The 19,367-nt window shown below is 49.6% G+C and overlaps 1 protein-coding gene across 1 annotated transcript in view; it reads left to right on the plus strand.

Moving 5' to 3' along the window:
- Positions 1-4,424: 4,424 nt before the first annotated feature.
- SLC24A3 (solute carrier family 24 member 3) overlaps positions 4,425-19,367 on the plus strand; it is a 423,377-nt gene continuing 408,434 nt past the window's right edge. The window contains exons 1-3 of the mRNA XM_052650424.1: positions 4,425-4,542; positions 4,844-5,206; positions 5,315-5,794. Coding sequence (XP_052506384.1) covers positions 4,425-4,542; positions 4,844-5,206; positions 5,315-5,794 — 961 coding nt within the window. The remainder of the gene's footprint in view (positions 4,543-4,843; positions 5,207-5,314; positions 5,795-19,367) is intronic.

Below are 19,367 nucleotides of genomic sequence, written 5' to 3' on the forward strand. Positions count from 1 at the left end.
ACATGTTTTCTTTCTGAATGAGTCTCATAGAATGAGAAAATTGCTCAAACTGTAATTGCGTATCTTTTGTCTTCTGAGGATTTAAAATTGTAACCTCTTTATTATTTTCCCTGGATTATTTTTTATAGGATTTTTTTACTTGTGAAACAGGAGAGATATTAATGTATAGCCTTGGCTACAGGGTATGCGTGTGTCCTCTCTCTTTCCTCTGTTTCTTCCAAATATCCAAAACAAGTCAATTACAAATCTTGACCCTGGGTGACATAGTTTCCCTTTTCAGACTTTTTTTTCCTCCAGGATCCACCAAAAAGACGTGCCGCACTGTCCCTTCCTCTAGAACAGTTCTCAAATTTTAACACAGACGGGTCCCTGGAAATGTCTGAATGATGTAGGTTTCCAGGCCTCCTGAATCCTTTTCCTCAGAATGGGCTGGGAGTGAACATTTCCAACGAGATCCTTTGTACTGTTTATATCCACTAATGCTGTATTGAAAGGACCCTCCATGGCCCTGCCTAGGAGTTGGGGGGGGGGGGGGGGGGCGTCTTTTCTGATGGCACCTTAATTCTACCTTCCTCTCATTTAGAAGAAAAAGGGGATGGAGAGAGTGTACAAGAAATGGGTTGTGCATTTTCCATGAAAAGCAGCCTCCAAATTTTATGCATATCATAGCAGTTCTTCTAGGCCTGCCTTTAAAAGCCTGACCCCCAAGCTGGCCAGCTGATCTGCCGTCCTGCAATTACCCTCAGGTCGTGTAACCAGTTTGAGAGGCAGCCCATGACTGTTTCAGTTTCAGCTGAAGTTCCTTCTAAAACGAGCCAATCTGGGAGGTCACTTGTCTCAGATCCAGAGGCAGTGGGGTGGCTATTCTTGGCTTACACTAAACTTGGAAGGGAGCTGAAGCATCAGGTAAAAAGCAACGTACACATACGCAGCACGAAAAGAAACCATCACAGCCCTACGCACCCACGTGGACAGACCCCATGGAAACAAGGCTGAGCGAAAGGAGCCCACCTGAAGTTCAAGGACAGGCACCCATTACCCACGAGGGAGAGCAGGGAAGAGGGGTTACCTTCAGAGGGTTATTGTCCAGGGAAGGCTTGGCACGAGGGGGCCAGAGAATGCTCTACATCCTGATCTGGAACTCAAGTAGGTTGTCCATGAATAGGTAAAGTCATTGAGCTAAATGCTAAAGCCGTGTGCATGTTACTATATGTAAATAATCCTCAGTAAATTTAAAAAAACATGATGGGCACCTATGATAATGACTCTGGTCCACGGTGGGGGCGGGGGGTGGAACTACAGTCACATCCATGAAGCGAGTCAAAAGCACCCAACAAACACTGACCATTGGCCTGAAAAAGAGTACAAAAATAGGAAACAATTGTAAAATAACTGATTGCTGTACACCCGAAACTAACACAACATGGTAAATCAAGGATACTCCCATAAAAATTTTAAGAAAAGAAAAGATAAATAAATAGAACAAGCAGCTTCTTTTAAGTTCATTTCTAACTGAATGCTTCAAGTCCTGTGAGCCCCAGATTGTGGACAGGGCCTTCCCACAACCTGCTGACCTGCAGGGTGGACTCACACTTGTCCAGGAGTGATGATTCTGTGCTCTTTGAAATGCTGACAGCCCAGGAAGCATCTAAAGGAACAGGTTTACCAGCCTTTTGATGAAGGCATTGGACAAGAACAAGGAGGGGATCAGCAGTCAGACCTTCCTCGGAGAAGCTGGGGTTTTGCTGGCCTCTGAGTGCCTGATGTGCAGGTGACGCGTCTAGAGGTGAAGTGCAGCTGGTCCGTTCGGCCAGGGTCATGGTTGACCAGACCTGGCCCGAGACCGGAGGCCTGGGAGTCTGTGTCTAGCCTGGTGTGAACAGGTGTCATGTCCAAGGCGGTCCCAGGCTCCCCTGTGCACAAGTCGCTCCCCTACCCTCCGCCACCCACCAGCACGTGGCCTTAGAGTGTTGAAGGTGTTCTGTGAACGCCCAGTGTCTTCCCTCTCTTTGCTCAGGCCTCGCCTCCCTGGGTGAGAGCCAGCCATGGCCAGGAGGCTGACTTGTCACCTCACCCAGCAAGTGGCTCCTCTGATTTTCTCCTCTCCTCCCCCACCCTCTTCCTCCCATCTCTCGCCAGTGGCTTGTCTGACAACTGGCACTGTCTGGTGTTATGGAGACACAATCCTGCTTTGTTGTGGAAACAGGTCTATCAGGTGTGGGCACCGTGGGCTAGAGAGCGCCTGGAGCCTGGGAGCGAGGCTGGTGGGCACAAAAGACCCCGGTAGCCCAGGCCTCGCTTCTGGGCTGATGTCTGTGCACGTGGTCCTTTGTGATCGAGGTAGATCTATGAGAAAGATGAGCCACTTAGGCGCCCTCGTATCCAGTCCAAAGTCTTTGCGTGGAATGCTTTTTGGAGGTTAAAAAGAGGGCATGGATGGTGACACCAGCACCCAGCCCAGGCTGCCAGGCTGTGGAGGGGCCTTGTACCCACGCCTGTCTTGCTCCTGGAAGGGTGCAGGCCCTGGCACATCTTGGGGTGATGCTTCTCTTTCCAAGCAAGCGAATTCTCAGACGACTGTATCAGGGCCTGGAATTTTCTCCCCGAGGCTCTTTGCACAAAATGTGAGATCAAATGCAAACAGATTAAGAAATAAAAGGCAAAAGCTGGCTCGGGATTGACGAGGATCCTGATGGTGAAAGATAAATAGCACATAAGTTATCGCAGCTCCGGCTCCTTCCAAAATCCAGTTCCTTGGGGGGAGCTTCCGAAGACTGGGAGAGGGCAGGTAGGACAAACACAGGTGGGAAGAGTCCACCGGGGTCTCTCTCTTTCCTTCAGGGTTGGCAGATGATGTGAGAACCTGCTCTCCCACCCCAACTCCCAGTCCCAAAGGGTGCCCGCTGGAGGGAGGGTAGGGGGCTTTCCTGACCCTAAAAGGAAACTTTCTTCTGGCTGAGGGGCCACCCCTGCTTGGGATGAGGGCCCATGACTGCAGGTGCTGTCAGGCTGGGGACTGGAAGCACCCATCCTTCTTCTTTGGGTGGTGGGCTTCTCAGGGGTCTTTGTCTCTGCTATACCCACTTTGCTGTGAAATCTGTTTAAATGAAGATGAACTAAAAAAAAAAAAAATCACTTCAGCATGCCCAGGAAGGATTCTCTATCTCTGTCTCCCTTCCCTTTCTTTCCCCACCTGGCTTCCGCTCTTTCATTCCATGCAGGTGCCCAGGGCACTTCCAGGGCATTGCCAACTCCTGGTTCCTCCCCTCTGCCCTCCTGCTCTCTTCCTGACACCTCTCCCACCCCCATATTACACAATTCCTTGTGCCTGTGGCTCATTCTCTAACCCAATTAGTTCCAGATTCCCTCTCTCACTTTTATTTTTCTTATTTACATGAGAAAAAGCGAGTGTCTTTCCTGGTTAGTTGAATAAAGGACAGCCTTCTGAGCTCCTAAACTTTCTTCTGAATGTTGATCAAGGTGATGAGACCGGAGCGCCTCCCCTTCCCCAGGGACTTCCAGGGTTTAAATCCTCATACCAGGGATGGTAGCTGGTAACCAACAGGAGCAGAAGGGTCAAGAAGGGCAGGGTAGGGGAAGTGCTTCTGGGGAGACGCCGGGCTGAGAAAGGACTAAAGGAATGGTATGCCCAGGAAGCAAGAGCTCTCAGGCATGCTGGGTGAGATGGTCTCTCTGTGGTGAGGAAGCCACCTGGGAAGGTCTGTTTTGTCCTTGGCCATGACCCGCTATTCCCCGAGGCTGAGGGGGGGTCATCTGGGGAGCTTGGGCTAGGTCACCCATAGGTGGGGTCACCCTTGGACTCTGTGGATCCTCGCAGACCTAGGAGTGGAGAAACCCATACAGAGGTCTCTCCTTCCTTCTCACCTCCATAGACGTCTTCAGCTGGATTCCCTGAAATGATCGGACTCTGTGGAGACAGTCACCTAGACCAACACCTGTGTTCTAGTGATCAGCTTTTGAACAAACCCTTTTGTTTTCCCTTGTGGCTCAGCTGGTAAAGAATCCGTCTGCAGTGCGGGAGACCTGGGCTCAGTCCCTGGGTTGGGAAGATCCCCTGGAGAAGGGAAAGGCTACCCACTCCAGTGTTCTGGCCAGGAGAATTCCAGGGACTGCGCTGTCCATGGAGTCGCAAAGAGTCTGATACGACTGAGCGACTTTCACTTCACTTCACTTCTGTTTTCAGCCCCACCATAGAGGCATCTCCTTCTGGGGCTAGATCCGCCATCCTAGCCTCAGCCCAAGGGAGGCACCAGGCACTGGGGAAGCTGGAAACCCCAGGAGGGAGGGTGGCTGTACCTGAGACCACCAGGTGTCCTCGCTAAACGACATCTGCAAGGGTGCAGGTGCGGGCTGGAGCACAAGAGGAGGCTGGGGAGTGCCAGGATTAGGGCTCTGACCTCAGGATGGGGGGCACCCTGACTGCTCTCGGCGACAGGAAGGCCAGGAGCCTCGTCCCGGGGTTGGCCGGCGGCTCTCGCGCCGCCCTGACCCTCTTCCCTCGGCCACAGCCCTGGAGGCTTGGTACAGGACTATCCCGAGTGAAGTGTGAGCCCGGGCCAGAGGAGGGAGCCAGGACACCCCCAGCGAGCCACAGAGCCTGGGGGAGTCCTGTTTCAGGTCCTGAGCCGGGCGCACGGGGATCCCCACAAGGGGGCGGAGGGAAACCCAGGAGGCCCGCGGGAGGAAGCGAGCCCGGCGGCCCGGCGAGCGCAACCAAGCGCACTTGCGGCGCCCCTCTCCGGGCACAGGGCGGGGAGGGGGCGGGAGAGGCCCTCCGCTCCTCAAAAAGTTTCGGGCGAACCCTTTCTCCCCCGGAGATCAGCCTTCCGGCGGCGCGTGTGTCCCAAGAGGGGGCCCTCCCGCGCCGGCACGAGCGCAGGACCGCGCGCGGGGCTCCCTCCCCGGCTCAGTCTCCTCCCCACGCGCCCCCTCTCCGCCGGGCTGGCCAGCGCCGCCGCGTCCCCGCCGCTGCCCCCAGCCCGCGCCCGCGCCCGAGCCGCCGCGCCGCCGCCGGCTGCCGCCTCCCGCCTCGCCCCGAGCTCCCGGCGCGCTCGGCCCGGCCCCGGCCCCGGCTCGGTCCCGGCCCCGCGCGAGGACCATGGAGTAGGCGGACGGCCCCGCGACGCGCTCCCGCCGCCGGCGAGGCCGGAGCAGCCCCGGGTGGCCTCGCCCGCCGGCCGAGTTGGCCCGCGGCGGGCCCTCCTCCCGCCGGTCCTCCCCGCTCCTCCTCCTCGGCCGCCGCCGCCCCCGCCTCCCGGCCGCCCCCGCCGCCCCCGCCGCGCCGCCGCCCGAGGCCGAGCGCGGACGCCGAGCGTGGGAGCCGTGGCGCGCGAGGAGGACGGGGACCCCGAGCGCCGGGAGGCGGCGGCACGGGCCGGCGGCGACGACGACGACGACGACGACGACGACGAGGAGGAGGGACTGAGCGACGACGAGGACGGAGATCGGGAGAACCGCGGCGGCCGCCAGGAGGAAGGAGAGGCGGCGGCGGCGGCCGCCGGGCGGGAGCGCAGCGAGGACGCGCCGCCGCCGCACGCGGAGCTGCCTCCCGCCACCAGCCGCGCTGCGGCCGCCGGCGATCGGAGCGGCCGCCGCCCTCCGGGGACCCCGCCGGGGTCGCTGCCCTGCCGCGCGGAGAGGATGCAGTCGCCCGACCTGGAGGAGCGTGAGCGCCGCCGGAGCTGCCGGAGGGACCTTCTTCTGAGCCAGGTCTGCTTCCTGGCCCTGGTGGCGCTGCTGCTCTGGTCGCTGTCGAGCATGCGGGACCACGACGGTGAGTGCTCGCCGCTCGCCCCGAGTGGGCGCTGCGGCTCCGGCGGCGGCGCGGGGCGTCCAGGCCCGGGGACGCCCCCTGCCCCGGGCGGAGGGGCCCGGGAGGCGAGGACCGTGCGCGCGGGCACGGGGCGGGGGTAGGACCGTGGCCGGCACGCTGGGCGCCTGGCTGCCCTGGGAACCGTCACCTGTGCCTCCCGGCTCTGCCCCGCTTCCTGCCACGAGCTGGAGGGACTGAGGGAGGCAGCAGTGGGGACTCTTGCCCTAAACAGGTCCCCCGTGGGCAGTAATGAAGTTGTCCTGGTGAGCTTCTGCCCCTGCGCGCGTGACCACCCGTGCAAGTCCTTGGCCTGTGGAGGGAGGGCAGGGAGAGGGCTGGTTGACCCGTGGACACAGTTAGTGCTCCGAACAGAACAGGCAGGATGGACCGCCTGTTTCCTCGGAAGCTCCATCCCCCTCGTTGTAGAACAGGTGCCCGGGAACTAATGATAGGAAAAAAGTGTTGCCCCCACCCCCGCCCCGCCCCGGCTAGATTTTGCGACTGGTTCTCCTCCACTGGTCCCTCGCTGGGACTGGTTGTCCTTCACTGGCCCCTCGCTGGGAACACGGATCCCTTTTGCAGACTTGCAACGCGGGATGAAGCCGTTAGACGGGACCGCCGATGGTCTGTACCTTACTTTCAGGGTGCCCTGCCGTGCGCCCTCCCGGCACACAACTTCTGTCTTATGTTTGCCCTCGGCCTTTCTTGAGCTGAAATAGATCTGCTGAAGAATTGTGCTCAGCACAGTTGTTCACGGGAAAGAGTTTGGACCTTGGGTGTGCAGCTGTCAGAGAAACGGAGGAAAGGCTTGGAAGAATAGCTCTTATAAAGCAGTTTTCTATCCCGGCTCCCCCAGTGGCACGCTTGGTGGGAAAATAGATACAGAAATACTCGGGAGGGAAAACAGTGACAGATACATGCTTTGGTGTTAAGATCCACGGAGCTCCAATACAAGGGGTTATGAAGTGCAGAAGGAAGGCATTTGGATAGTGATGCTCAAATATACTTAAGGGTACAAAAGGTTAAAAAAAAGAGACCTTCCCCAATTGATTGTGCTCCTGCCTGGTGGGGAAAGTGGATGGTGGGTTTTGGTTCAGGTCTTAGCAGACTTCAGCATATATGGTAATAGGAGAGAGCCCGTCCAGGTCCTCAGTGGAGCCCTGGAGACTCCTGGTTCTCTGTGTTTCTCCAGGATCCTAGACTGTCTGGCCATGGGGACTGACATCGGAAAGTGGACAGTGCCCAGTGAGAGAGGCCGGACCTCTCTCCAAGGGCAGACTCTGACCTGCCAGAAGCAGTTCCTGGCCTTGTCTCAGGAAGAGGGTTTTCATTAACCCCCTTTTCATCATCGCGGCTTAGACAAGTGTAAAGCCAGTCCATACTATCGAAAGGGCCATTTCAACTCAGTTACACACCGCCCATCTTCCTAGAGGTCAGGGCTCTCAGGCCATAGACTTCCTACCACTTTCCAGGTGGAAAAAGACATTTTTTTCTCGATGGAGAATGTGACCCAGATGGTTAAATCCATCAGTGGCAGGGAGCATCCTGGGCCCAGGGAAAGCTGGGATGTTCGGAGGAAGCGGGTGTCAGACACTCTGCAGACTTGAAGCTAGGTGACTAGATGTCATTTGGGGATGGACAGAAGTGTCCCTGCTAGGGACTCAGGTTTGGGTCCAGTATACAGCCCTATCCTCCATCCTTCCCCTGATTGGTCTCTCTCCTGCCTTTTCACCTCCTCTATACCCCCTCCCATAAATGTGGGGCTTGAGAAGACCCCCACCCCAGCAACTTAAGACAACAGTGACATGTCAGTGGGAGGGGAGCGTGTGCCATTGAGCCCCCTGGATGGCATGCAAGTTGTAATTCTGTCTCAAATCACCTTTTCTTCCACTAGATATTGATAATTTCATTACATGATGCACAGCAAGATTGCTCAAGGCCGAGGTTTTTTGAAATGATTTTTAAGATACTAATTAACATGTGTGAATCTGCAAGTGATTATTTTGCTTAAGGGATTGCCATTCAGCATACCTAACCATCTGAATAGTGACTTTTACTAACTTAGGAGCTTCTCTGCTTGAGGGTCCTTTCAGTATGAATAAAAAGTTTGGAATGTAGCCTTGTTTTGAAGACACTCTGACTTAGAGAGGCCAAGCAATTCACTTACAGTCACACAGCAGTTGAGGAACAGAGGAAGAAATGAACCTGAGGTGACCTGGCTCTTTGATCCCATCTCTGTCCCCCCGTATTTGTGCCACTCTGTAGTGCAGCTTTGTAATATTTATATAACCACATGGGGAGTGGTACCTTCATAATGATCAAAGGTGATACTTCTATTTATTCACCTTGAAAACCATGCAGTGATTAAGTGTAACTTCTCAGAAGCCTGTTTTCTAACACATGTTGATTTTTCTTTTTTTTCCAATAAAAAGGACAGTTCTTCTACCAAACCAAATAGAGGTGTGCGGCAGGTGTATCATATAAATAACATTTCTGATGTATGGAATCGGAGACTCCTTTTAGGAACCCCTAACCAAACTCAGTATAGATTCTCTCCTCAGATAGGACAGGAGCATTGTTAGGCTTAAGTCAGGAAGAATTAACACTGGAGTAAAGGGAAATGTTAATTCTCACAACAACAAAAGCAGTAATAATGTTAACTGGAATTTGGCATGTTCTCAGTGCCAGGCCCTGGGCCGAGTACCCTTTCTACGCGTTGCTTCATTCAAGTTGTGCGCACTCTTTGCAGATGCTTGAGCCTCCAGGGGTCGGTGCAGAAGGAAAGCCCAAGGTGCTCTATTTACTTGTTGCCGGTGAAGATCTCATTTTGATGTTTTCACAGCCAATTTGCTAAGGGCTCCAATTTGCTAAGGTGGATTTTCTTTTTCTTTTTCTTTTCTTTTTTTTGCAGTCTGAATGGATTACTTTGTATATGTTGAGTGATTTGAAACTGTTTAATTTTTATTTGGAGTCAGGAACCTGGTCCTCCTTTTCCAAAAGTGGTGTGGACAAAGTCTAGAGGTCCTTTGGAGGGAGTGGTTGAAGACATCGGCTCTCTGAGATTCGTAGGGTGGTGAATGGTGATTAAGGAAAATTATAGATACGTATAAACTTGGAGCTACTCTCCGGCTTGGTTACTGTTGCCGCATAAGAGATCACTCCAAAATCATGGTGTGAAATGACTCCTTTATGTTCTTACTCAAGGATTCTTTGTGGCAGTGACTTAGGCAGGGCCTGGTGGGGAGGGCTGGCCTCTGCTCGGCTACGTTGGGGTCTCAGATGGAGACATTGAAGGACTGGGTGACTTGACAGCTGGGCCTAAGTCGTCTGGAGGCAGCATCATTCCCACGTGAGGTGCTGATGCCAGCTGTTGGCTGGGCCCTCAGCTGGGCTGTCACCCAGGACATCTACATGTGGCCTCTCCACGTGTCTTTGTCTGAGCTTCCCCAGAACATGGCAGCTGGGGTCCAGGAGAACGAGGTGGATGTGCCTGGCCTTTTCATGTGTCAGCCTCAGGTGTTGTGTGTACCACTGCCACTGTTTTCTGTTGATCAGGGAAGTGACAGATGTCAACCTGCGGTCACAGAGAGGGGACACAGATGGAACCACTTACTCAATGGAGGAGTGTCAGGACATATAGAAAGGTGGGCATGTGTGATGGGAGGTGCTGTTGTGGTTGTCTTTGGAAAAAAACAGGATCCAAAGGGATGATGGCTTAGGAGTGATTGTATATATTTCCCAAGATGGTAAAGGCAGATAATACATACATGTGACATGTACACACATGCATACATACATGTGTGTATATATGTGTGTGATTATGTATATATGTGTAGTGTGGTATATGTGTGTGTAATGTATATGTATATGTGTGTATGTGTCTGTGTATATGTATTAGTGTGTTTATGTATGTGCATGAGTATGTATATGTGTGTGTATGTTTATATGAGTATGTGTGTGTGTGTTGCTGTGTGTGTGCATGCATGCTTAATTTGCTTTAGTTGTGTCTGACTCTGCAACCTTATGGCCTGTAGCCCCCCAGGCTCCTCTGTCCATGGGATTCTCCAGGCAAGAATACTGGAGTGGGTTGCCATGCCCTCCTCCAGGGAATCTTCCCGATCAGTGATCAAACCCACATCTCTTATGTCTCCTGTATTGGCAGGTGGGTTCTTTACCACTAGCACCACCTGGGAAGCCCATGTATATGTACGTATAGGTGTGAACATCTGTGTGTACATGCATGTATACATGTATGCATTGTGTATATATGGGTGTATGCATATATGCATGAGTATATATGTGTATGCATATGTATGTATGTGTGTATGGATGTATATATGTGTGCATATGTATGTGTGTATCTGTATGAGTGTGTTTACAATTTCTATTGATAGATCACCCAGTCACGGAAACACTGCTGCTTGTCTTCCTGGTTGGGGGTCCAGAGATGGCATGTGAAGAGTGGCCGCAGTGGGACTTGAGCTGCACATTTCAGTGGCAGAGCTTTGTGGCTTCCCATCCCTCGGAGGGCCCTGATCGTGACCTTTCAGTCCCTCCTGTAGATTCCCAGGGGTGGAGGCTGGCTGGACTCTCATCAGACTCTTCCCTCTCCCCTGGCTGGGCATCACCGCTCAGGCCTTCCTTCTGCTCCATAGACCTGACCCCAGACCCATAGCACACGCAGGTCACATTGTCACCTCTCTACAGTTTAGCCTTCACCCTTCACTTCCAGGACCAAGACCTTCCTGGCCAGACTGGATCCCCAGTTTGCTCTCTGAACACACTCTGCCTTCCCTTTGTAGCAGTTCTTGCAGTTGGCAATTATGTATTTTGTTATGACTTGATTATGTATTCATTATGACATCTCCTTTTCACCAGAGTCTAAGCTCCCAGGAGGTCAGGGACTTTTCTCACCTTTGTCACCCCATCACCCTACCCAGGGTAGATGCTCAAAAGGCATTTGTTCGGTGTGGAGGCTGTTTCAGTGTCTGAGCGACAGTGCCTGTGATGAAACCCAGCGACTACGTCAGAGCCCAGCTTACAGGCACACACTAGTTTTCATGATTTCTAATTCTGCCTTCAACCCAGCAAATTTGATGTTGTCACCTGTTTTGCCTGGACTCACCCTGACCTGAGAAAGGTGGGTGCCTCCATCAGAGGCACTTCATTCAGTGGCAGGACTTGAACTGAAGCCGCTCGCATCAGAGCTGTAGCCCCGGCCTCAGAGGACGCGAATGGAAAGCAGGAGCCACGCTGTCTTTTCCAGTCGACTGGGGAGTGAAGGAGTAACAGAAGGTTGCTTTCATAGAAGCAGTATTTTAGAAAAACATTCCTTTTCAACCTTTTCTATTTTCTGCCTAAACATATATAGATGTGTCTCCTTCCTCCTGGCTTTTCTTAGCTGCTCATCAACCCAGATTTTTCTCAAAGATTTCCTCCCCTTGTGAGTCCTGAATCCTTGTGGGATGATTTTTTTTTTTTTTTTTACCCTGGAGGGTTGGCAAAGCCCAAAGAATTGCAAAACCAGCCATTTGCAGAGGATTCCAAGGCCTGGTGGAAGTTGGCTGATAGGATAGGCTTTTGGCAACTCTCTTTTTCCTTCAGAAGATTTCCCTTTCTTGAGCAGAATAGTTTTGGAGGGGGGATAAAAGGACACAGACATTTATCCTGGAGGAACCGGGGTCTGTGAGGGTTCAGAAAATGTCCCTGAAGTCGCAGAGCAAATGGGTAGTCCTGCCAGGAAGGGAATTTGAGTTTTTCTGGCCTCTTCCAGCGTTCAGTTTCTGTAGAGCTTATTTGGCAATGGTTTTATTTTCTCATTTGCAGTGGTGTTACACATGGTCCCATCTTGTGCGATCTGAGAATTAAGTATTGAGGATTCAGTGGAAGGAGATTTCCTATACATGAAGCGGTGATGGGCACCATTCTGGCAGTTCAAACTATGGAGTTGTGATGTTTCAGATTTGGATGGCATCTCCCAGTCTCCCTCCTGCTGTGAGGTCTCTGTCTGTCTACACCTGTTCTCTCTTCATCCTCATCCCTGAGCTGGGTGATGCTTTTCATTGTTGCAAGTCCTAGGGACTTCACTCACTTCCCTGGTCTTCCCAACCTTGCCCCCACCTCTGTAAATGGTCCTTTATGAAACTCCCTTCAACAGTATCCCTTGAGTGAGTTTCTACCTGGATCCGACTGGTGTAAAACACAGGGATGTTCGTTCCTTCTCTCTGGAAACATGTGGCAGGCTTTTGCTCGTTGCTGCGGTGACAGCAGTGTCTGAGATGGATACTCACGGTATCCTCATGATGCTCTGACTTTTGTGGGAAGAGACACATTGAACAACTGATTTTCAAGAATTTTGAGAGACAAATGAGAAATACAGCATGACGTGGAAGAGGTCTTGGTCTAGGGTGGGAGATGCTGGAACCTGGAAAATAAAGGAGTTAGGTTGGTCAAGAGAGGACAAAAACACAAATGTACAGAAAAATGGGTAAAAGAAATGGGAAGGCAGTTCACAAAACAAACAAGCAAGCAAAAACATTTGCAAATGGCCAGTTGACACAAGTAAAAATCCTCAGCCTTGATAGTAACTGGAAAACCTAAATTGTAAGATGACGAGTTACCATTTTATAGTATCAGACCAGCAAAAATGAAAGCGAAGTGTTGCCAAAGATGCAGAGGAGACTGCTTCTCTCGTTTGTGGCAAGTGAGGATGTGCCATGGTGCCCAGAATGGGGTGAGGCTGCAGCAGACTGAGAGGGTGCTAGGCACAGACCTCCTGTGAAGCCTCTGTCTTTTAATGAGTCGATGTGCGGAAAGTGGGGAGGTAGGATGAGAATGGCAATGCAAAGTATTTGAGATGTGGATAGAAATGCAACTTGTCTGGACCCACCTGTGACCACAGAACAGGTTGGCCCTGACCCTGGGAACTCCAGAGTGTAGGGATTAGGTGAGAGTTCAGGGGAACAGGGGAGAGGCCCCTGTCCCTTCTGGAGCATGCCCAAACCCATCCAGGTTGCTAATTTAAATTTATTTCATTTGTTTAGTTGTGGTTGTGCTGCTGCTTCGTCACGGTGCAGGCTTTTCTCTAGTTGCAGCGCTTGGGGGCTACTCTCTAGGTGCAGTGCACAGGCTCTGGGACTCGGGGGCTCAGTAGTTGTGGCGCACAGGCTTAGGTGCTCCATGGCATGTGGGGTCTTCCTGGACTGGGGCTGGAACCTGTGTCCCTTGCATTGGCAGGTGAATTCTTTACCACTGAGTCACCAGGGAATCCCCTACAACTTGCGGATTTAAATCATGAGATCCAGCCAGCATTCTTGCTTGTCAATCACTCTTCTTTTCTGAGAGAGGGTGAACAAATAGAGTAAGCTCATCACTGACCTACTTCCAGGGAGTTTCATGTTGCAACTTTGTATTTTCCTTTTCCTTTTCCCCTGTGTGCTTCTGCATTGTTTGGCCTTGGCAGAAGTCATTTTCACATTCGTGACATGCATTGGAATCTGAACTTGGGAAGGACAGGAAGTAACAAGTGGGTTTCTTGAGCAGGACTTTGAGATTAGAACAAAGGTCATGGGGATGAGCATGGGGACCAGGAGACGGGGTGCCCTGCTGGACATCAGGGAGTCACTAGCACTAGTCTCTCTATATTCTTCCTCAGATTCTTTTCCATTAGAGTTTATTATAAGATAATGAATATAGTTCCCCATGCTAAACAGTAGGTCCCTGTTGTTTATTTTATATGTAAGTATGATAATCCCATACTTCTAATTTATCCTCCCCTTTGGTAACCATAAATTGTTTTTTATGTCTGTGAATCTGTTTCTGTTTTGTAAGTAAGTTCATTTGTTATCACGTTTTTAGAGTCCACATTTAAGTGATATCATATGCTATTTGTCTTTATCTGTCTGACTTATTACGACAATCTCTAGGTCCACGCATGTTGCTGGAAATGGCGTGATTTCCTTTTCTATGGCTGATTTTCATTCTTTTTTACCCCGTTGTGTATATGGACCACATCTTCTTTATCCATCCAACTCTTGATGGACATTAGATTGTTTCCATGCTTGACTACTGTTTACTAGTGCTCCTGTGAACATTAGAGTGCATGCACCTTTTCAGATCAGAGTTTTCTCCAGATACATGCCCAGGAAGGAGATTGCTGGGTCATATGGTAACTCTATTTTAAGTTACTACTGGTGTCATTTTAATCGGGTTTCCTCAGTGGCTCAGTGGGAAAGAATCTGCCGGCAATGCAGGAGATGCCAGTTCGATCTCTGGGTTGGGAAGATCCCCTGGAGGAGGAAATGGCAACCCACTCCAATATTCTTGCTTAGGAAATCCCATGGACAGAGGAGCCTAGCAGGATATAGTCCATGGGGTCACAAAGAGTCAGACATGACTGAGTGACTGAACACACACACACACACACACAGTGTCATTTTTAAGAAAGAACATGAAATGCTCATTTTGGGACAGTTTGACTTTGATTACTGGTAGGACACCTAGGTGGATATATAGTGGGTGGTTGAAAGTCAAGATTATGAGTAGCTGCTTCAGATAACGGAGAAGGGAATGGCATCCCACTCCAGTACTCTTGCCTGGAAAATCCCATGGGTGGAGGAGCCTGGTAGGCTCCAGGCCATGGGGTCGCTAAGAGTCGGGCACGACTGCGCGACTTCACTTTCGCTTTTCACTTTCCTGCATTGGAGAAGGAAATGGCAACCCACTCCAGTATTCCTGCCTGGAGAATCCCAGAGACAGAGGAGCCTGGTGGGCTGCCGTCTATCGGGTCGCACAGAGTCGGACACGACTGAAGCGACTTAGCAGCAGCAGCAGCAGCTTCAGGTAAAGGTCTGTGAGGGTTTGCGTGAGGGTTGGAATTGCACCTTTGCTGAGTTCTGTGCGTCTCAGTCTTCTGCGCATGTTGTAATCACTAGGGAACTTTAAACCTTGCATCTGGGTCCTACCGGCTGGGGATTGTGATATAATGCCCTAGGGTGTAGCTTGGGCATTGGGATTTTTCTAAAGAGAGGCAGATGGGTCTACATTGCAGGCAACACTGGGCACCACTGGCTGCAATCAGGTCAGGTTCTTATTGCAACCACCTCAGTGCTCTTGGTGGCTAAGCTGTGAGATACACTGGGCTTCATTTTTCTGTTCTGAACATGACTTAATATTTGGTGGCTTGGTATTCTAAGCCTTCACCATTGACTGAAGCCCAGAGTTTCCTCTGGTTGCCTTCATTTCCTCCTCATGTGCCCAGAGTATGAAAGTGTTAGTTGCCCAGTTATGTCTGACTCTTTACAACCCCATGGACTGTAGCCCGTCAGGCTCCCCTGTCCATGGATTCTCCAGGCAAGCATACTGGCGTAGGTAGCCATTCCCTTCTCCAGGGGATCTTCCTGACCCAGGGAGTGAACCTGGGTCTCCTGCATTGCAGGCAGATTCTTTACCATCTGAGCCACCGGGGAAGCCCTCATGTGCAGATATTCTGTCCAGCACTCTTTTGGAAGAAGTCTTTTCCAGATTCTTCTGCCCGTTCTAATCTGGACAGGTGGCTTGTTAAATCTGCTGCCCAGCTGTCATCTTGACATCTTTCTTCAGCTTCAGCCTCCATGTGTTTGTTTGTTTGTTTTTCCCCCTCCAGCTTTCCTTATGTTGAAAGCCCTTTTTCCTGGAACACACATAGGTATCTTTCTTGATTTATTTCTTCATTTTTGGTATGCATTTTTGGAATCCCACACTCACAGGGGCCCCTAAGACAGGGGTGTGGGAATCAAAACAAAGGTTTGAGACGTGGGCTTGACAATATGTTAATTCTACCCCCACGCTTAGAAGATTGTTAGACTGGATCAGGGTTTAGGTTGGAGCATGTTTTCTTTGGAATCTTGTAGGCTTAGCTCTTCTAGCCTCCGGTGTTGCCTCTGAGAAGTTTGATGCTGTCTTAGTTTTTAATTGTTTTAATTGTTTTCTCCCTCTCTAAAAGCATGTGTGCTCATTGCTTTGTTCCTGATGTGCAGTTGTATCACAGTTATATGGCTGTTGCAGATCATGTATCTTCTTGGGTACATTCACCTGGTTCTTTTATCCTGGAAGCTTATGTCCATTAGGTCTGGGAACTTGTCTTGGTCATTTCCTCTACCTTAACTTCCTTGGGTTCTAAAATCGCGGAGGATGGTGACTGCAGCCATGAAATTAAAAGATGCTCCTTAGAAGGAAAGCTATGATAAACCTAGACAGTGTATTAAAAAGCAGAGACATCACTTTGCTGACAAAGGTCTGTGTAGTCAAAGCTATGGTTTTTCCAGTAGTCACGTATGGGTGTGAGAGTTGGATCATAAAGAAGACTGAGTGCCGAAGAATTGATGCTTCAGATAGTGATGCTGGAGGAGACTCTTGAGAGTCCCTTGGACTGCAAGGAGATCAAACAAGTCAATCCTAAAGGAAATCAGTCCTGAATATTCATTGGAAGGACTGATGCTGAAGCTGAAACTCTAATACTTTGGCCACCTGATACAAAGAACTGACTCATTGGGAAAGACCCTGATGCTGGGAAAGATTGAAGGCAGGAGGAGAAGGGGACGACAGAGAATGAGATGATTGGATGGCATCACTGACTGTATGGACGTGAGTTTAAATAAGCTCCAGGAGTTGGTCATGGTCAGGGAAGCCTGGCGTGACTGAGCGATTGAACAACAACCCTAAGTTCTCTGCTTACTCTTTCTGGATTATGTATTATTGGGTGTTTGACTTCCTGCATTGATCTTCTGATTTTCTTATGTCTTCTCTCCTATTTTTTTCTCATCCTTCTGTTCTAATTTCTGTAGGTTTTCTTAACCATACCCTCTAAATCTTTTTTTTTTCCCTCTAATTCTTATGCCAGGCTTTTTATTTCTGCTGTCATATTTTTACCTTCCAAGGGCTCTTTTTTCCTCTGCAAGTTATTTTTAGTACCATCCTGTTCTGCTTCATCAATACAGTATCATCTCTTATATCCCTAAGTATATTAATAGTAGTCTGTGGTTTTCTTTTCTTTGAATGAACTCTCTTTCTCCAAGTTGCTCTTGTCTGTTTGTTGTTGTTTTCCCTATTAGGTGCTTTCTTCTTATGTCAAGGGATCTGTGGCCTCTGCTCATATTTAAGTGAGCCCCATTAACAAGAAGGCTGGGAACCATGCACATGGTGGGGAGGGTCTGCTGATGGTGCCTGTGTAAGGTGACCTGACTGGCTGTGTCCCTGGACAGTGCTCCTAGTTTTAGATCTTTATCGGGGGGCGGTCAGATTCCCCAGAGGAGAGGCCCCTGGTGTCCTGTCCTAAGGACAAAAACCTGGCTATTCCCAGCAATCCAATGGGGGAGGAGGTGGCGGTTGTGTGTGTAGGGGGGCTGTTCAGCAGAAACACTCCTATACTCAAGGCCAGTTGTGCCAAAGAGCTGGCAGTTGATTCTGATACATTGCAGGACCATCCGAAGCTGCCTCGAGTCTCCTCCCTCCTTCCTCTCCTCCCTTCCTGCCTTCCCCCTTTTCTCTCCAGTGTGTGTGCTCGTGGCTCACTCATGTCTGGACTGTAGCCCGTGAGGCTCCTCTGTCCATGGAATTTTCCAGGCAGGAATACTGGAGTGGGTTGTCATCTCCTCCTCCAGAGGATCCTCCCGACCCAGGGATTCAACCTCTGTCTCCTGCATTGGCAGGCGGATTCTTTACCACTAGTGCCAACTGGGAAGCCCCTTTTAACTCCTATGCACGTGAAACTGGTAAGGGTTGTTGTCTTTTAGGAGGGCTGATGGTCGGGGTTGGGAGAAGGCATAGATTTTACCATATCCTTTCTATTCATTGAAAAATAGTATTGAGATAATTGTAGAGTCACAGGCAGTGGCAAGAAATCATGCTGTTTCTTCTGATGGTAAACTGTTGCAAAACTTGAGTAAAGTATAATTTCATAACCAGAGTAGGGACATTGATGCAGCCTACCAACCTTATTCATTTATATTTTATGTGTACCAACCTAGTCAAAATGTTGAACTGATCCAACATCACAAAGATGACTTGTGTTGATCCTCTGTAACCATACATACTGCAGGTACCTTTTTGTACAAAATGAACAGTCATGTTAAGTAACTCCTATCACCTATTCCAAAAATTAAGCTTATGAGAAAATTATATGTCATACAGATATTCTATTCTTGGTGCTATTACACCTGACTTATCCTTAAAAAAGAAAAGAAAATGATAACTTGAAGAATTAAGGGCAATTTTACCACCAGTAATGTTGCTCTACTCCAAAGAATGCTTGTAAGTTGAGGGGCAGGGGGACGAGTGTAAAGAGGTCATTCTGTCTCAGTGAAGTTAGGGTGGACGTCGGGGGAGGAGGAGGCCTCGATCCCTGCAGGTTGATCACTTTCAGGTACAGTAACCTGAGCTAAGTGCCAGATAAAGGCCATGCATGGCTAGTTAACAGTTTTCTTTGATGAATAATTTTTGTCTGTCATTTGCACAGGATTTCTGAATAAATGCTCCATGAAAATAATTCACTCAAACACTTGCTTCCTTCAGGAAGTTTAGACATGCCCTTTGGACATTGCTTTCACCATTATTCACTACTGTTTGTTGACTGCTGGAGAATACTGGAGATGGAGATCGTGGACACCTTAGTATTTTAACATCTGATCTTATGTTTGAGGAAACTGATGTGAAAGAGAATTTAAACTGGAGCCAGAATCCTGGTTTTCTGACTTATTGCTTAGTAAATACTGAAGACAAAAATAGCAGAAAGTTTAGATTAGAAGTATATTTGATACATAGGGACTGGGTAAAATGATTTCAAATTCTGAAATGCTTCTGAAGTGCTGATATTTTGCTGGGAATTATATGTCCTGTGGTGTGGTCATTAAATGGGGAAAATTAGGGATTTTTAGAGTGAGTTACTTCCTGTAGCATATCGATTTGTTTATTCAGAAATCTTGGTCCATGGAACAGTTTTAGCTTGCTTTAGGAGAAGGGTAAAATTTTGGCTTACCTTGGCTTACCCTTTACCTGGGTAGTCACTTCATATAGCCATGAGAATGACTGGTCGTTTTAAAAATTACTATCCATTAATTTTTCTTGTTAGGGGTCTTTGAGTTTATAAGATTTCAACTATTTTCACCCCTCGTGTTGTAATTCTAGTCTGTGATCTGAGCATGACTTCCGAAGTTTTGTAGGATCTTAATAACCCCAGCTTTGAAAGTTAATGACCTTCTGCATTTTTTATGGTTTGCTCATTTGACATCACAAGTGTTTGTTGGGATACCTACTTTTGATAAATCTGGGCATGAGGACAGGTTGGTTTCATATTTTCCAGGGTTGCGATGTTGATATGTTTCCTCCCATACATATTATAAAATTGCTGTAATACTATGTATAAGGTCTTGAATCCTGCTTTTAAAATTAAAAGCAACTAATGCACAGTGGAACTGACTGATGGTCAGGATATAGAACAGAACTGTCACCCCTCAAAATCGCCCTTAAACTATCTACTTGTTATCACACTGTACCCACC

This window comes from Budorcas taxicolor, chromosome 13 (genome assembly GCF_023091745.1).
Source record: "Budorcas taxicolor isolate Tak-1 chromosome 13, Takin1.1, whole genome shotgun sequence".
Classification (NCBI taxonomy): Eukaryota; Metazoa; Chordata; class Mammalia; order Artiodactyla; family Bovidae; genus Budorcas; species Budorcas taxicolor.